The 18,681-nt window shown below is 48.4% G+C and overlaps 1 protein-coding gene across 1 annotated transcript in view; it reads left to right on the top strand.

Annotated features, from left to right (window-relative positions):
* Positions 1-18,480, top strand: part of RPS6KA5 (ribosomal protein S6 kinase A5) — a 55,770-nt gene extending 37,290 nt beyond the window's left edge. The window contains exons 6-17 of the mRNA XM_069736746.1: positions 283-366; positions 1,187-1,290; positions 1,615-1,765; positions 4,809-4,970; positions 6,539-6,664; positions 8,292-8,425; positions 9,492-9,585; positions 9,821-9,991; positions 10,803-10,994; positions 11,253-11,412; positions 11,853-12,016; positions 15,307-18,480. Coding sequence (XP_069592847.1) covers positions 283-366; positions 1,187-1,290; positions 1,615-1,765; positions 4,809-4,970; positions 6,539-6,664; positions 8,292-8,425; positions 9,492-9,585; positions 9,821-9,991; positions 10,803-10,994; positions 11,253-11,412; positions 11,853-12,016; positions 15,307-15,540 — 1,776 coding nt within the window. The 3' untranslated portion in view covers positions 15,541-18,480. The remainder of the gene's footprint in view (positions 1-282; positions 367-1,186; positions 1,291-1,614; positions 1,766-4,808; positions 4,971-6,538; positions 6,665-8,291; positions 8,426-9,491; positions 9,586-9,820; positions 9,992-10,802; positions 10,995-11,252; positions 11,413-11,852; positions 12,017-15,306) is intronic.
* The last annotated feature ends 201 nt before the right edge of the window (positions 18,481-18,681 follow it).

Below are 18,681 nucleotides of genomic sequence, written 5' to 3'. Positions count from 1 at the left end.
GATAATCCCTGCAATCATAACTGGGAATGTATCGGCGGGTGGTAACCTGTATACAGGAGCAGAAGTAAATCATCCCCCAGCTGGAGCTGACACAGTGACAGCTGCAGTATGATTATGCCATATTATTATATGTACATATGTACTGTATATATACAATATTGTGTATGGCGATGTGAGCATGAAGGTCCGCAGAGCCTTACTGTGATATCCACCCCAACCCCAAATATCTGTAATATCCTGTGTCTTTATTCTACATCAAATGATCAATTTCTTTATTCTTAGAATGAACGAGCCTATTCCTTCTGTGGGACCATCGAATATATGGCGCCGGAGATCGTACGAGGAGGGGATTCTGGACACAACAAGGTACCGGGATCTATATATCCTATATAGTGATGTCACCGTTAATCTCTAGTGATGGATAGGAGGCATTCTCAGTGATGTCACCGCTGATCTCTAGTGATGGATAGGAGGCATTCTCAGTGATGTTACCTCTGATCTCTAGTGATGGATAGGAGGCATTCTCAGTGATGTCACCGCTGATATCTAGTGATGGATAGGAGGCATTCTCAGTGATGTCACCGCTGATCTCTAGTGATGGATAGGGGGCATTCTCAGTGATGTCACTGCTGATCTCTAGTGATGGATAGGAGGTATTCTCAGTGATGTCACCGCTGATCTCTAGTGATGGATAGGAGGCATTCTCAGTGATGTCACCTCTGATCTCTAGTGATGGATAGGAGGCATTCTCAGTGATGTCACTGCTGATCTCTAGTGATGGATAGGAGGCATTCTCAGTGATGTCACCTCTGATCTCTAGTGATGGATAGGAGGCATTCTCAGTGATGTCACCGCTGATCTCTAGTGATGGATAGGAGGCATTCTCAGTGATGTCACCGCTGATCTCTAGTGATGGATAGGAGGCATTCTCAGTGATGTCACCGCTGATCTCTGGTGATAGATAGGAGGCATTCTCAGTGATGTCACCGCTGATCTCTAGTGATGGATAGGAGGCATTCTCAGTGATGTCACCGCTGATCTCTGGTGATAGATAGCCGACTCGGAGTATTAGACTATTATAGTAGACGCTTTCATTACTTGTGAGGATTAATCTTTCATTATACGTATAACATTTGCCTTGGTTTTCTGTTTTGGGATAAGACTTTCTGCCATTATCGTGTTTCAGGCTGTCGACTGGTGGAGTTTGGGCGTTCTGATGTATGAGCTGCTGACAGGAGCGTCGCCATTCACTGTAGACGGGGAGAAAAATTCACAAGCAGAAATTTCAAAGTACGTCCCATATTGCTGGAATATGACACATTTGACTTTTGCCAATGACCGAAGGCAAAAAATATCCTTAAAAAAATCAGCATACGCCTCTCCTGAAATACTGTGCTCTGCTAGGGGACCGTGTTCTTTTTTCTAAGTAACTCTGTGTCCTTCTAGAAGAACAGCACTCTCCTCTCTTGCAATATTATTTGCTGATAGTGACCCTGCTCCTGCCATCCTCTGTGCTGCTTTTTTTCACTTAGATCACTGACTTTTTATGTCACTTCAGTAATATTCCTTTTAATGATGGAATTAAGGCACAAATACAGATCTGTACTTTTGCAGGAGAATATTAAAAAGTGACCCGCCCTACCCGCCAGAGATGAGTGAGCTGGTGAAAGATCTCATCAGAGGTCTGCTGATGAAAGACCCCAACAAGCGGCTCGGCTGCGGTCCCGGTGGCTGTGATGAAATAAGGAAACATCCATTTTTCCAGGTGAGTTTCCCGCTGTTCAGCTCTACTGATCCGATTTCTGCGCTGACAGACACATTAGGAGAGATGCTGAAGCTGCATCTCTGCATGTTATTACCCTACTAGTATAGGGGGAAGCAGATACTGCAGGCTGCTCACTTATTTCCCTGCATTTCTGATTTACTAGCCTTAGTGATTTTATCCTTTGTATATTTAGTATATTCCGTTAGTGATTCTTTGTTCTTCGGCTGGATACTGGCTTGGCTGATTAGCATTTAACCCAACCTTTACCTAACATATATTTTGCATGTGCATTTTTTAGGAAAAGAGGAGAAAGCCACTGCCAAAATTCTCTGCTTTCCTCTACGGACTTATGTGACATTCTCCATTTCCTCCCGGCCTCTTGGCTCTCCGTTCCCCCCCAGCCTCTTGGCTCTCCGTTGCCCCCCGGCCTCTTGGCTCTCCGTTGCCCCCCGGCCTCTTGGCTCTCCGTTGCCCCCCGGCCTCTTGGCTCTCCGTTGCCCCCCGGCCTCTTGGCTCTCCGTTGCCCCCCGGCCTCTTGGCTCTCCGTTCCCCCCGGGCCTCTTGGCTCTCCGTTTCCCCCCGGCCTCTTGGCTCTCCGTTGCCCCCCGGCCTCTTGGCTCTCCGTTGCCCCCCGGCCTCTTGGCTCTCCGTTGCCCCCCGGCCTCTTGGCTCTCCGTTGCCCCCCGGCCTCTTGGCTCTCCGTTGCCCCCCGGCCTCTTGGCTCTCCGTTGCCCCCCGGCCTCTTGGCTCTCCGTTGCCCCCCGGCCTCTTGGCTCTCCGTTCCCCCCGGGCCTCTTGGCTCTCCGTTTCCCCCCGGCCTCTTGGCTCTCCGTTGCCCCCCGGCCTCTTGGCTCTCCGTTGCCCCCCGGCCTCTTGGCTCTCCGTTGCCCCCCGGCCTCTTGGCTCTCCGTTGCCCCCCGGCCTCTTGGCTCTCCGTTGCCCCCCGGCCTCTTGGCTCTCCGTTGCCCCCCGGCCTCTTGGCTCTCCGTTTCCCCCCGGCCTCTTGGCTCTCCGTTCCCCCCGGCCTCTTGGCTCTCCGTTGCCCCCCGGCCTCTTGGCTCTCCGTTGCCCCCCGGCCTCTTGGCTCTCCGTTGCCCCCCGGCCTCTTGGCTCTCCGTTGCCCCCCGGCTTCTTGGCTCTCCGTTGCCCCCCGGCCTCTTGGCTCTCCGTTGCCCCCCGGCCTCTTGGCTCTCTGTTGCCCCCCGGCCTCTTGGCTCTCTGTTGCCCCCCGGCCTCTTGGCTCTCTGTTGCCCCCCGGCCTCTTGGCTCTCCGTTGCCCCCCGGCCTCTTGGCTCTCTGTTGCCCCCCGGCCTCTTGGCTCTCTGTTGCCCCCCGGCCTCTTGGCTCTCCGTTGCCCCCCGGCCTCTTGGCTCTCCGTTGCCCCCCGGCCTCTTGGCTCTCCGTTCCCCCCGGGCCTCTTGGCTCTCCGTTTCCCCCCGGCCTCTTGGCTCTCCGTTGCCCCCCGGCCTCTTGGCTCTCCGTTGCCCCCCGGCCTCTTGGCTCTCCGTTGCCCCCCGGCCTCTTGGCTCTCCGTTGCCCCCCGGCCTCTTGGCTCTCCGTTGCCCCCCGGCCTCTTGGCTCTCCGTTGCCCCCCGGCCTCTTGGCTCTCCGTTGCCCCCCGGCCTCTTGGCTCTCCGTTCCCCCCGGGCCTCTTGGCTCTCCGTTTCCCCCCGGCCTCTTGGCTCTCCGTTGCCCCCCGGCCTCTTGGCTCTCCGTTGCCCCCCGGCCTCTTGGCTCTCCGTTGCCCCCCGGCCTCTTGGCTCTCCGTTGCCCCCCGGCCTCTTGGCTCTCCGTTGCCCCCCGGCCTCTTGGCTCTCCGTTGCCCCCCGGCCTCTTGGCTCTCCGTTTCCCCCCGGCCTCTTGGCTCTCCGTTCCCCCCGGCCTCTTGGCTCTCCGTTGCCCCCCGGCCTCTTGGCTCTCCGTTGCCCCCCGGCCTCTTGGCTCTCCGTTGCCCCCCGGCCTCTTGGCTCTCCGTTGCCCCCCGGCTTCTTGGCTCTCCGTTGCCCCCCGGCCTCTTGGCTCTCCGTTGCCCCCCGGCCTCTTGGCTCTCTGTTGCCCCCCGGCCTCTTGGCTCTCTGTTGCCCCCCGGCCTCTTGGCTCTCTGTTGCCCCCCGGCCTCTTGGCTCTCTGTTGCCCCCCGGCCTCTTGGCTCTCTGTTGCCCCCCGGCCTCTTGGCTCTCTGTTGCCCCCCGGCCTCTTGGCTCTCTGTTGCCCCCCGGCCTCTTGGCTCTCTGTTGCGCCCCGGCCTCTTGGCTCTCTGTTGCCCCCCGGCCTCTTGGCTCTCTGTTGCCCCCCGGCCTCTTGGCTCTCCGTTGCCCCCCGGCCTCTTGGCTCTCCGTTGCCCCCCGGCCTCTTGGCTCTCCGTTGCCCCCCGGCCTCTTGGCTCTCCGTTGCCCCCCGGCCTCTTGGCTCTCCGTTGCCCCCCGGCCTCTTGGCTCTCTGTTGCCCCCCGGCCTCTTGGCTCTCTGTTGCCCCCCGGCCTCTTGGCTCTCTGTTGCCCCCCGGCCTCTTGGCTCTCTGTTGCCCCCCGGCCTCTTGGCTCTCTGTTGCCCCCCGGCCTCTTGGCTCTCTGTTGCCCCCCGGCCTCTTGGCTCTCTGTTGCCCCCCGGCCTCTTGGCTCTCCGTTGCCCCCCGGCCTCTTCACTCCCCTTCTCTCTGTCACCTGGATGCCCACCACCCACTGTGCTCACATGGCTCATGGACCCCCATGTCACCACACCCATCCTTCCTGGATTCTGCTGTTTCCAGTCCAGACTCCTCTTTGGCGTTACTTTGTCTTCCACTGGACTTTTTTGTTCCCTTTACCCCAGACTCGTCTGTCACCACCTCTCCATCCAGATCCATTCTCCCTTTCCGCTGAACTCCGATCTCTGCAGATTATCTCCCTAGAGAATAAAATTACTCTACTTATTGAAATCCAACTTCTGGTTCCTCATCTTCCCACATCTGCCATCAGGAGGGTCCATACTACTTATGTCGCCGGTTGATAAATATCAGGGAGCTATGGCCTGCTTTATACATTGCTGCCCTTCTTATATTTCAGAACCTGGATTGGGAGGATTTGGCAGCAAAGAAAGTGCCTGCTCCATTTAAGCCGGTGATCAAGGATGAGCTAGACGTGGGGAATTTTGCAGAAGAGTTTACAGAGATGGATCCTACATACTCCCCAGCTGCTCTGCCCATGAATGCCGACCGGATATTTCAGGTAACTGAGTCTTGTGCCTGGCACAGCTGCCAGCTTTTTCCCCTGGGGGAGTCTTGACCCGTGGAGCTAATCCTCCGATTACACAATATGTTTTGCCGAGTCACTTGTCGGGGTTCCGTTGTAATGAGCTGCAGAACGAGACGTCCGGACAGCGAGCACAGCATCCAGCAGTGCATCCCCCATATAATACCTGATAAGTCTCTGGTTACTGTATGGATCGGACATTATTCAAGGGCATTCCTGCATTATTATATTAGCACTCTAAGCTGCCATCTCCTAATGTGATGTCAGAGACAGTGGAGTCCTTCAATTTGATGTTATATCAAGGAAGACAAGGAGCAGTGTCGTGTATACTCCCAGATGTTCTACCCCTAAGAGTAGGTTACCGTACACATGGTGGAGACGCCTACATGGAAGGAACTGCAGTTCTGCAAGACTTTTAGTATGTGAGCAGCGACAGCGGGCAGCCACAACGTATCATCTGAGGCTCTGCAGGTAGCAGGTAGTGGTGTCTCCATCAGGTGAGACCACCCAGAATGTACATGTCAACGGAAAACTCTACAGACAGTGAACAAGCAGGGGATGCATTGTAGGATCAGTAATGTAATGCAAGTACACAGTGACTGCACCAGCAGAATAGTGAGTGCAGCTCTGGAGGATAATACAAGATGTAACTCAGGATCAGTAATGTATGTACACAGTGACTGCACCAGCAGAATAGTGAGCGCAACTCTGGAGGATAAGGCTACGTTCACATTAGCGTTGTGCGGCGCAGCGTCGGCGACGCAACGCACAACGCATGCAAAACACATGCACAACGCAGCGTTTTGTGACGCATGCGTTCATTTTTTGCATGATTTTTGGTGCCGAAAAAACTGCATCATGCAGCGTCCTCTGCACCCTGACAGTTGCGCCAAAATGACGCATGCATCACAAAACGCAAGACAACGCATGTCCATGCGCCCCCCATGTTAAATATAGGGGCGCATGACGCATGCGTCGCCGCGGCTGCGCCCGACCCTGCGCCGCACAGCGCTAATGTGAATGTAGCCTAATACAAGATGTAACTCCGGATCAGTATTGTAATGCTCTGATGATAATAATGAAATCCTTTTAGGAGGTTTTTCTATAGAGCTCTGTCTTCCCGTGGACACTGAGCAGTACAGTGAGGTACTGGGGGGCTCCGCTTCATCCTGATACATGGAGGTAATACTCCAGCTCCTTCTTTGCTGTCTAGGGCTATATTGCGGTTGAGGTGACATGTCTCGGATGCTTGCACCTTGGCAGGAGATCTGGATGGATCTGTCGCTTAATTAGAAGCTTTGTTGCTCTGTATTTCCTCAGTATTTGGCGCCTCTGGAGACATCTGAACGTTTTCACAAGTGCAGGAACAGCTGCAATGTATTTTTATCCTTTTTATTTTTAACATCTGTGCCATGTTTGCCCATGTGATGATTACAGAGTGCGCTCCGCATCCCTGGGCTCCTGCCGCCCCCATATTTGTGTATGCTCGCTATATTCATATTGGTATACTCTGATTATTGTTGTGTGTGTGTTTTTTTTCGCAGGGATACTCTTTTGTTGCTCCATCCATCCTGTTTAAGCCGAATGCTGCCATCGCAGACACTGTACAGTATCACTTGGGATCGGAGCGACCGGGAGTCACAAACATTGCAAGGAGTGCCATGATGAAGGTACCAGAGCAGACACCTCAGCAGCTGCACAACCTCTTTCTGAACCGGAAATGGAGTTTGATGTCACTTATTGATTGCATGACATAATCTGATTTTCATCAAAGTTGGAATCTGCAGCTAAACTTTTACAGGGCGAGCCACCATCACTCATAGCGACTGTCACACTGCGGCCCTAGTGTTCGCCTTATCCCGCTACTGACTGATGAGGGGCCCCCATAAGCTACAGTGCCCCCCTTACTCACAGCTTCCATAGTATTAACCCCTTAATGACCGCCAATATGTCTTTTAACTGACCTGAGATATAAGAGAATAGCATCCCCATACAGGTGACAATCCAGCAGCTGTTAGCTGTACACTATAGCTGACAACTTGCTGCATCAGCCACGATCTGTATTTGCACCGTCCAAATCTGTTTAACCCCTTAGATGCTGCTGTAAATAGTGACTACATCATTATAAATGGTTAACAGAGTGTGGGGGCTTCCTCTTTATCCAAATTGGTGCCCTCAGATCATGATTGTGTGGTCCTGATGTTTGCCATGGCAATTCATGACCAAATATCGGCCTTAGAGTCTGCCTGCTGAAGAAATCTGTTCAGAAGTTAGAGACTTTTAGGTGGTAAAAATCCACATTTTCATTTCTGTCATGCCACTTTGCATTAATTCCTGTAAAGCACCTGAAGGGTTAATAAACTACCTGACAGCAGTTTTCAATATGTCTGGGGGTGCTGTTTTTAAAATGATATTACTTTTGGGGGTTTTCAATATATGAGACCCCTAAAGTCCCTTCAAACATGGATAAGTCCTTAAAGAAATACATTTTGTCAATTTCCTTGAAAAAATGAAAAATTGCTGCTACATTTTTAAACCTCCTAAACTGCTAACAAAATAAAATAACATTTTACAAATGGTGCTGATGTAAAGCCGACATGTGGGAAATGTTATTTATTAATGGGTTACTGTGGTATGACCATCTGGATTAAAGGGATAATCATTCAAATTTAGAAAATTGCAATTTTTTTTAACATTTTTCTCAAATTTTTGATATTTTTTATAAATAAACACAAAATATATTGACCTAAATTTACCATTATCATAAAGTGTAATGTTTCAGGAAAAAACAATCTCAAAATCACTGGGATTTGTTGAAGCGTTGCGGAGTTATTGCCACATAAAGTGACACGGGTCAGATTTAAAAAATTTGGCTCTGTCACTAAGGGGTTAATCATAATGCTTCCCCTTGCCAGCTGCCCTTGCTTTAAAGGGGTTGGCTCACTATAGGGAATCATGAACCTGCGGCACTTCGGCTGTTGTGTAATTACATCACCCATCAGGCACTGACAGCCTATAGCTGCCAATGAATGCTGGGAGTTGTAGTTTTACAACAGTTTGAGTGATAAACAGATGCCAGCCATGTACCCAGTTATGTCATGTTATAGGGTGCACATCGCCGCAGTACTAGAAGTCTTGGCTATCTGTCTGACATCCCCCACAGCAGCAAATTTCTCCTTCCTCTGATGTTTCCTTCTTGCGGCCTCTTTGCTTATTTCTTTATTATCTGGAATTCACATTCCAATATTTTTTGCTAAGTTCTAACTTATTTACTGCGTGCCATTGATTTCCTGGCAGGACTCCCCCTTTTATCAGCACTACGAGCTCGATCTGAAGGAGAAGCCGCTGGGAGAAGGCAGTTTCTCCATCTGTAGAAAGTGTTTGCACAAAAAGAACAACCAAGAGTATGCGGTGAAAATAATCAGCAAGCGGTACGTAGCTTGGGGGGCCGCGCCACACTGCACACTCATAGGTTAGGCCTGAGTTAATGGGAGGGGGCATAATCCAAGATGTAACAGAATGAATCAAAGCCTATATGTAGTGACATGAAATTCCAATTATACATAGTAACAGCTCATCATTCACTACTGCCGAAAACCAGTAGTGTATGTACACAGTGACTGCACCAGCTGAACAATGAGTGCAGCTCTGGGGTATAATACAGGATGTAGCTCAGGATCAGTAATGTAATGTATGTACACAGTGACTGCACCAGCAGAATAGTGAGTGCAGCTCTGGGGTATAATACAGGATGTAGCTCAGGATCAGTAATGTAATGTATGTACACAGTGACTACACCAGCAGAATAGTGAGTGCAGCTCTGGGGTATAATACAGGATGTAGCTCAGGATCAGTAATGTAATGTATGTACACAGTGACTGCACCAGCAGAATAGTGAGTGCAGCTCTGGGGTATAATACAGGATGTAACTCAGGATCAGTAATGTAATATATGTACACAGTGACTGCACCAGCAGAATAGTGAGTGCAGCTCTGGAGTATAATACAGGATATAACTCAGGATCAGTAATGTAATGTATGTACACAGTGACTGCACCAGCAGAATAGTGAGTGCAGCTCTGGAGTATAATACAGGATGTAGCTCAGGATCAGTACAGGATCAGTAATGTATGTACACAGTGACTGCACCAGCAGAATAGTGAGTGCAGCTGTGGGATATAATACAGGTTGTAATGCAGGATCAGTAATATATGTACACAGTGACTGCACCAGCTGAACAGTGAGTGCAGCTCTGGGGTATAATACAGGTTGTAATGCAGGATCAGTAATGTAATGTATGTACACAGTGACTGCACCAGCAGAATAGTGAGTGCAGCTCTGTAGTATATCACAAATGTAACTCCGGTTCAGTGCGGGATCAGTTATATAATCTTAAGGAAACTTGTTTAAAGGCAGACAGATAATATGTATTTGCTCTTGGTTGTTGTCTGTTAATCACATTAGAACATTTTGTGCTTCTTTGTCTTTCTCCATGTAGAATGGAGAGTAATACCCAGAAAGAAATAGCAGCGATGAGGTTGTGTGAGGGTCATCCTAATATAGTGAAGTTACATGACATATATCATGACCAGGTGAGTGAACATTGTCGCCTACTGATATTACTGCAAGAAATGAATTAGAAACATCTATATTGGGAAAATTAAAATGGCTCATAACAAGGATTAATGGACAATAGTCATCTGTCCTACCGTCATCTTCTCAACCCTTTCATATTTTAAGTTCTTTGTTCCTGCGATCAGTAACTTGTGATACTTTTCTTCGCAGTGTGTTTTGTGTTTTTCTCACTTTTTCTGTACATTTTCGCAGCTTCACACCTTTCTCGTGATGGAATTACTGAAAGGAGGAGAATTGTTTGAGCGAATCAAGAAGAAGAAATCATTCAGCGAGTCCGAAGCCAGCCACATCATGCGTAAGCTGGTGTCCGCTGTCAGCCACATGCACGACGTGGGGGTCGTACACCGCGACCTGAAACCAGAGGTACGGTCCAACCATGAATATTCATTTATATGGATTATATCAGAACGAGGGGTGCGAGGGATGGGACCTCCAGTAAGATTGATTCTTGCGACCCTCTACTGAATACAAAAGTTAGCTGGCAGCATAGATCAGATCCCGACTGCCTCATTCTCCTTTCATTTCAAGGAATTGGAGGCTGCGTTTTGCATGTGGTTGTGGGGTCTGAAAGTCTCAGGCGTTTTAAGATGAGAGTAGAAGTCCTAGAAAATAAAAGATAGCAATGTCTCAGAAGATAGGTTAGGGTGAGGGGTGTAAGGTCCATAGATGACAAAAGGTATGAGGGGCATAAAAGATGTGAACAATGGAAGTGGAAGACAGAAGATACTAATGGGGAGATAAAGGCGTCAGGTGGGCTGTTTGGTAAGGGGGGAAGTAAAAGAGCAGGGGTTCTTAGATGCTGAGATTGGGCACACGGTACTTGGCAGCACTATGCTCCACTGGGTGCCATCCTCCCTGCAGGGTCTGCTGTGCTGGGCTGGTACTGAGATATCCGCTAAACATAAGTGTAAGGATCTGTGCACAGTGATTAGCCCAGTATATTTCAGTAGTTGTGCTGCCCCCTAGTGACAAAGTTAATAACACAGGTGGCACTAAGGGGAAGTGCGTGACGGCGTTTAGTAGGCGGGGCCCAGTGTGGGAGGGGTCGTAGTCCTCCTCTGATTAAAAAACACTACCCACTACAACTCTCATCATGTACCAAATATCTCTTGATGTCTTGCGTTTCCTATTGTTAATACTGATTTGGATTCATTTATTTTTCTTTTGTCTCCAGAATTTCTTATTTACAGATGAAAGTGATAATTCAGAAATAAAAATCATAGATTTTGGATTTGCTCGGTTAAAGCCACCAGATAATCAGCCGCTTAAAACCCCCTGCTTCACTCTGCATTACGCCGCGCCAGAGCTGCTGAACGCCAGCGGCTATGATGAGTCATGTGACCTCTGGAGTCTGGGGGTGATTTTAGTAAGTGGAAGGAAAACTTGACTGTAACTTTATGGGGGCCATCCCGCGGGGCACTGGTAATGGAGGAGACTTTGCGGCCCTTGACATTGGGTCAATACTGAGCTTTCATAGAATGTGGAGTAAATTTGTAATAAACTTTTTAGAAAAACTTTATTGTAGCCCCCCCTCAGGCAGCCCCTAGAAAGTTTGTGCACCCCTCATCTGCAGCCACTTTTAATAGGAAATGCTCTGATAATTGTAAAGAATTCTTCCTTGCAGTATACGATGCTGTCGGGTCAGGTACCTTTCCAGTGTCACGAGAAGACCCTGATGTGTGCCAGCGCAGAGGACATCATGAAGAAAATAAAGCAAGGCGACTTCTCTTTCGAAGGCGAAAGCTGGAAAAATGTGTCTCAGGAGGCGAAGGATTTAATCCAAGGTACAAATCCGGCTACTTTCTGCCTCCAAATTGCAGAGCTGAACCCGCCGGCACAAGCATCAGGATGCTGCAGCTCGGATTAAGTATTAGCCCCCTATGTCCATCTTATCAAAGTCTGAATGGTGATGGGGCATTGACGGATATCACAGACACTGCATGTAAATGAATCAGCCCCCATAGTGCACCCCAGCATTACATCACCGGGTGTCAGGATGGGATGGGTCATTGCACTGTACAGAATTACTGCCCCCATCGTGGCTGAGGGCTGGAGTCCCAGGTATTTAACCGTGTAATATAAAATAACTGCTGCCTCCAGGGGGCGCCACTGCTACTATTGCATATGGCTGTTGCGAAACTACACAGCCGTCATTGACTTTTGGGGAATTGTCGTTTGGCACCAGATGGATGCTGCTGATAGTTCTTCTCTTTTCTCTCCTCAGGGCTTCTTACTGTAGATCCGAATAAAAGAATCAAGATGTCGACCCTGAGATATAATGAGTGGCTTCAAAATGGCAGCCAGTTATCTTCCAACCCTCTGATGACACCGGATATCCTGGGCTCAGCCGGAGCGTCGGTGCACACTCATGTCAAAGCCACGTTTCATGTAAGATTGTTTCCTCTCGTGGGGGTTTCATTGACAGATAACGGGATATTTGCTCTTTCTAAAAACGGTAACTTTTCAGAGCAAATGTTGGATCGGGGTCATATAGTCCCGACTATGGGCGGTTTAGGGGTACAGTAGGATTGGGGTATGAAGAGTAAAACAATATATAGGGTGACGGGTCAGCAGGTTTTAGTACTTGGCATTGTCACACTTCAATATTACACTGAAGAATGCCCTGGATGAAGCAGCACCTTCTACCCGCAGAAAGACCCGACACAGACAACGGCAGCCCTGGCACACTATGCAAACACGCTTTCTTCAGCGTTGCTCAAGGTGTGCAGAGCGGCAGTGGAGAAAATCTCTCTTAGCAGAAGACTTCATCCACTATAAGTTCATGCTCAAAACCTATAACTCTGCCCTTTCTCTGGCCAAACAATCCTACTTCACCACCCTCATCACCTCACTATCCAACAACCCAAAACGACTTTTTGAAACCTTAAACTCCCTCCTGAAACCTAAAGGCCCCCATCTCCAATCTCAGTGGTGAGGATCTGGCCACTTATTTCCTAGAAAAAAAATCAACCACATCCATCATGATATCTCAGCCCAATCTCCTCAGTGCCTGGATCCCCTTCCCTGCCGCACCTCAAGCTCACTAGACATCTTTGAGCCTGTTTCAGAAGAAAAAGTTTACAAGCTCCTCACTTCTGCTCGGCCTACAACCTGCAATAGTGACCCCATTCCTTCACCTCTCCTGCAGTCTCTCTCACCAGTGGTCACCACTCACCTGACTAAAATATTTAACCTCTCTCTTTCTTCAGGTATCTTTCCCTCCTCATTTAAACATGCCATCATTACCCCTTTACTTAAAAAGCCATCCCTGTGGTTTTGAGTCGGGTGGAAGGAGCGTGTAAATGTAGAGTCCTTAGAGATCCGATAATATGCTTGTTGGGATATGTGGATGAAATAGGAGTGGACAACACCTGGAAGATAGCAATCGCTAGGTTACTATATATGGCTTGGAAAGTGATAGCACGGAATTGGATAAAGGTAGAACCACCTGCGAGGAGGGAATTTCTTCAATATGTACAACACTGTCTAAAGTTGGAAAAAGGGGTTTACAAGAGACGGGGGAAAATAGAAATGTGTAATAAAATGTGGTCTCCATGGCTTGAGTTGGGATAGGAGTAATAGAAGTTGGGAACTATAAGCTTCGGATAGGTGAGAACTACTTGAGGCATTGGCGACCTCAGGGGAGTATAGATTGGGGATGAGCTGTCCTATGGGGGGGGGGGAGGGTTGTTGTGGGTATGTTGGGGTTTCTTAAAAATAAGAAAATGTGTATGTAACATATTGAATTGTGGATGAGAATGTGATGTTCTTTTTCGTTTATTGTTAATAAAAACCTATTTAAATAAAAAAAAAAAAAAAAAAAAGCCATCCCTGGACCAGAACTGCACGGCTAACTACAGACCTGTCTCTAACCTTTCCTTCATCTCTAAACTCCTGGAACGCTTGATCCACTCCCGTCTAATCCGATATCTCTCGGATAACTCTCTTCTTGACCCCTTACAATCTGGTTTCCGCTCTTTACACTCCACTGAAACTGCCCTCACTAAAGTCTCTAATGATCTAATAACAGCTAAATCCAAAGGTCATTGCTCTCTGCTGATTCTCCTGGATCTCTTTGCCGCATTTGACACTGTGGATCACCAGCTCCTTCTCACCGTGCTCCGCTCCATAGGCCTCAAGGCCACAGCCCTCTCCTGGTTCTCCTCCTACCTCTCTGACCGCTCCTTCACTGTATCTTTTGCCGGCTCCTCTCCTCGTCCCCTTACTATCGGGGTTCCGCAGGGCTCCGTCCTGGGCCCCCTCCTTTTCTCTCTATACGCTGCCCCTATTGGACAAACAATCAGCAGATTTGGGTTCCAGTACCATCTCTATGCTGACGACACCCAATTATACACTTCTTCCCCCGACATCACCCCTACCCTAATTCAAAATACCAAGGATTGTCTGTCTGCTGTCTCTAACATCATGTCCTCCCTCTATCTGAAACTAAATCTCTCCAAAACTGAACTACTTGTGTTTCTCCCTTCTACTAACCTCACTCTACCCAACATCGAAATTACCCTGGAGGGTTCAACCATAACTCCCAAGCAGCATGCCCGCTGTCTTGGGGTCATATTCGACACCGAACTTTCCTTTACTCCCTATATCCGATCACTCACTCGCTCTTGTCACCTGCATCTTAAAACATTTCCAGAATCCGACCTTTTCTCACCGTTGAAACTGCTAAGACTCTTACTGTCACTCTTATTCATTCCCGTCTGGACTACTGCAACTCTCTTCTGATCGGTCTCCCTCTTTCCAAACTTTCACCTCCAATCCATCTTGAATGCGGCAGCCAGGGTCATATTTCTGTCCAGCCGCTTCACCGATGCCTCCATCTTGTGCCAGTCATTACACTGGCTACCCATTCGCTACAGGGTCCAGTATAAACTCATCTCTCTCACCCACAAAGCTCTCCACAGTTTTGCACCGCCTTATATCTCCTCTCTCATCTCTGTCTATCGCCCTACACGTGCCCTACATTCTACAAATGACCTAAGGCTAACATCCCCCATTATCCGAACCTCGCACCTCCGTCTCCAAGACTTCTCTCGTGCTGCGCCAGCTCTCTGGAATGCACTTCCCCAGACGATCCGACTGATACCTAGCCCCGACCTATTCAAGCGCGCTTTGAAAACCCATCTCTTCAAACAAGCCTACCACATCAACTACTCAGTAAACTAACTTTGCCCTGCTCCCTCCTTCTAAATATTATTTGCATGTGAATCTGCACCCTACTATTCATCTGTCTCCACACCCTCCATGCACACGATAACTGCACTTTGGTACTTGACTATTGCACTTAAACACACGGGCTGATGACCGGATCATGCTGCTTTATATGAAAATCCATATTTATTATAATCACTTTTCACCTATTGTGTCCCCCCATTTCCTTGTAGATTGTAAGCTTGCGAGCAGGGACCTCACCCTTAATTTCACTGTTTAAATTGTCTTAACTCGTACCGAATTTATTGTCTGTACATGTCCCTGCTTAATTGTAAAGTGCTGCGGAATATGTTGGCGCTATATAAATAAAAATTATTATTATTATAGTACAGCCCAGTGCTATTCTGCAGGGGGAGGCACTCTGCTTGTCGGCCGTCCACCTGCCTGCATGCTCTGCGGGCCCGGACTTGCTATTGTCATCAAGCTGTTAAACTAGTTTGTCTCCTCAGGCCTTCAACAAGTACAAGCGGGAAGGTTTCCTCCTCCAGAACGTGGACAAGGCCCCTCTGGCCAAGCGGCGGAAGATGAAAAAGACCAGCACAAGTACAGAGACGCGGAGCAGCTCCAGCGAGAGCTCCCACTCATCCCACTCCCACGGTAAAACCTCTCCGACAAAGACTGTGCAGCCGGCCAGCCAAAGCGACAGCAATAACCCTGACACGATCTTCCAGTTCACGGACTAGAGACCTCCCAAGAGTCCGGGACGCAGCGGGTGCTGGGCCGCAGAACGCCACTCGTGGGCTTGCAAGCAATTAGCCATTTAATAAGAACCAATTGGTGCTGCAAGGGCTTATGGGAATGGGGTGGGGGTGTGATAACTTTGGCATAGAAGCTCTGGAGAGCGGTGCTGGGAATATCCTCCTTTCCATTTTCCTGAAAAGTTTAAGGGCTGTTGCAAACAATCGCAAATCTCGCCTTAATTAACCCCACGGCTCCTGGGAAGACTGCCATTTATCCCAGAAAGGTTTGACTTGCTGCCGAGACCGAGCAGTCACCCGGGGGGCTTTTATGTGTGTAAATGATACAGCAGGCCTATGCAACCTGTGAGCTGGGGGCATGCTGAGACTTGTGGTTTTACTATCTTTCCCTCACAGGGGGCATTGTCTTTAACCCTTTGCTCTCGGCTTGTCCTAGTCCTTCATTTCAAGTAGGGCCCAGATTCTAGCGCATTTCCGGCACTTGGCGCTCGTTGTGCCGCTGACAGTGATTGTGGGAACACACTCGGATGCAGATCGACTTCATCCCGCAGACGACCACAGGGGAGCAATGTTTATTTCTTTTTTAATTGCTTTCTGGGAAATGTGCATTTGGTTTTAGAAGCCAAAGTAACGAGTTTGAGAAACCCAACCATTCTGGAGGTTTCTGGCGCTGAAGGTTTTTATTGTCCGGAGAGTTTTCCACTGTGAGTTTACTGCACTAGTTAAGGGGGGCTTTATTGTTGGGGTGCAGGACATCGTCCCATCCCGCCTCTTTTTATACATGAATCAGACTTGAAGCTTTTGTACTGTAGCGGGTGAAGATGTGGGAGCATCGGCCGCTCACCCAGCAAGTGCTCGGCGCGTCCTGCGAGCCCCCCTCGTGCATTTTGTCCCATTGTTCATGTTTTTAGTCCACCTCTTTAGGCTTCGCATAGAACGCCTGTCCTGTCTGTGCGTCCTGCCGTTTTTGCACCCCAGTCGTAGTATTTTCCAAAACACCATTTTGTTATTGATGGGAGAGAGAGGGGTTAGTCTGCGCTTTTTTGTGACTTCAGTCCGGTCGTAAAAAAGGGAACGTATTTTGCATTTCGCACTTTTTTATTCTGCACCTTTCTGACGACCGCCATATTTTAGGGTTGGGCGGACGCTTACGGGGTGCAGATTGCTTGGTCATGTGACTTTTGAGTGCTGGGTCTCACATTTTCTTTGACACAGACACGTCTGAAGGAAATGCATCTGTTACCAGGAGAAACCCTTCATGTTCTGCAACTTCATATTAGAATTGCAAACCCCCCCAGAACTAAAGATCTCTGCTTGCTGTCAGTGAGCGGGAACATCCAGTCAGAGGCCGAAAACTCGTTCTGCCCATGCGGCTGCAGTCCTGGATCATTGCTCCTACCAGTGCCGATGGCGGCATTGCACGCCTAGACCTATCAGACGGTGATTCTGTCTGGGAAATGGATTTGCAACTTTTACCTTTTTTCTTCCTTTTTGGGGACAACTTATAAGTGTGCAATTAAAGGTCAGGAATTTTCTCACTGACAGTAAGCAGATATAGTGAGAAAAATAAAAACAGGACTCGTGGTGGAGGGGGGGTGGGGGGGCATCCAGAACTTTCTGCTATGCAAAGAAAATGCATAATTAATATAAGATTGGTCATTGTCGGGTGCATTACTGCATTGGATGTGTTGGGCTTCTGATCGCCCCAAAAGTATTTGTGGTGGTGGGGGGAACCTAATTAGCGTTATAGAAGCGAAAGTCTGCACCTGTTTGCTTTTTTGGGGTCCCGCGCCCTCCTCTTGTATGCTAGAGACATGTATATTATAGTCGCTCTTTGGTGCCGCGCAGCTTTCTTTATCTAGGGGGCGACTCAAGATCGGATCCCTTAACTGTGGTCTCGGCGAGGTTTCTGCGTGGTTTTTAATCTTTGTAGTTTTATACAGATGATGTGTACAGAGAGAAGAGCGGAAATCTGTGTGGAAAATAATATATATTTTTATAGAAAATGTAGATTCTTAGGTGAGAAATTAGAAATTATACGATTATATAGTACCTGCTGCTCGTTGGCAGCTCAGTCTGAACTTGCGTCTATGAACCTTGTTTCTCGTAGGCACGTGGCCAATTCTTCATTGCAATTGCGCCTGCTTTCTCTCTAAATTTGGGTGTTTTTCGTCTGTTTTTGATTTGCTCTGTTTTTTCCTGTCTATTTTATGTGCTTTCACCCATTTTGCTTTTTTTAATGTTCGTTATTTTTGTTTTTTAGAGGTTTTCAGCCGGATATTCAGTTGTGACTTTTCAAAAATACTTAAAAATCCTCGCCCTTGTTTTTGTGGCAATTTTGTCACTTTTAGCATTTTGTATGCAAAATTAATGAACATTGTGCCCCATTTGTAATAACTTGGTGCAAAAAAAATAGTGGCTAAAGAAAAACCCACAATGATGAATTGGACCCTTTGTGTCTTAATTTCTGTTTGCTGTTAGTGAATGGCATACTTCATCAAATATGCCACATAGGCTGCACGGTGCACTCTGGGTGTTGCCGATTTTGCATGTCCCGCCCCCTCAGTGATGATTGACAGCATGCCTGAGCTTTCTCTGCAGACTGCTCACTCCAGTTAAAGCAGTGCTGTCATTCGCCAGTTAGAGAGGCGGGACATGCAAAACCAGACTGAGCCTCTGGGCCACACCCAGGAGACACCAAACATCCTAATTAGCATAATTGATTAAACTAGAGTTTCTGCAGACCGGAGGAAGCCATGAGATCATTAGAGGTGCAGTTTTTACATTGTGTCCCTTTAAGCTACGAGTGTTTACCAGATATCAGATGACAGCAAGCAGAGGTTTTGAAATTGTTAATGACTTGATATTGAATGTATTTGGGAGAGCGTGAGAATATTTTATTATAATGTGATCTGATTTTATACAGTATGGGATGAAAGCCGATTTCAGGCATCATGTAGTTCTATTAGAGGAGTAGAGGGGGCGCTGTTTACTCCATACACAACTGCGGTGGTCGGCAGGACACAGATTCTTTTCCTGTCACTTGCTTCTCTATGAAACCGCACAACTGCCTGCAAATGGTTGCTGTTGCAGGAGGAGCCAATGCGAAGTCTGGCATGGACGAGC

This window comes from Ranitomeya imitator, chromosome 1 (assembly GCF_032444005.1).
Source record: "Ranitomeya imitator isolate aRanImi1 chromosome 1, aRanImi1.pri, whole genome shotgun sequence".
Classification (NCBI taxonomy): domain Eukaryota; kingdom Metazoa; phylum Chordata; class Amphibia; order Anura; family Dendrobatidae; genus Ranitomeya; species Ranitomeya imitator.
Note: the sequence above shows the minus strand (reverse complement) of the source record. Positions and strands in the feature narration are given on the sequence as shown.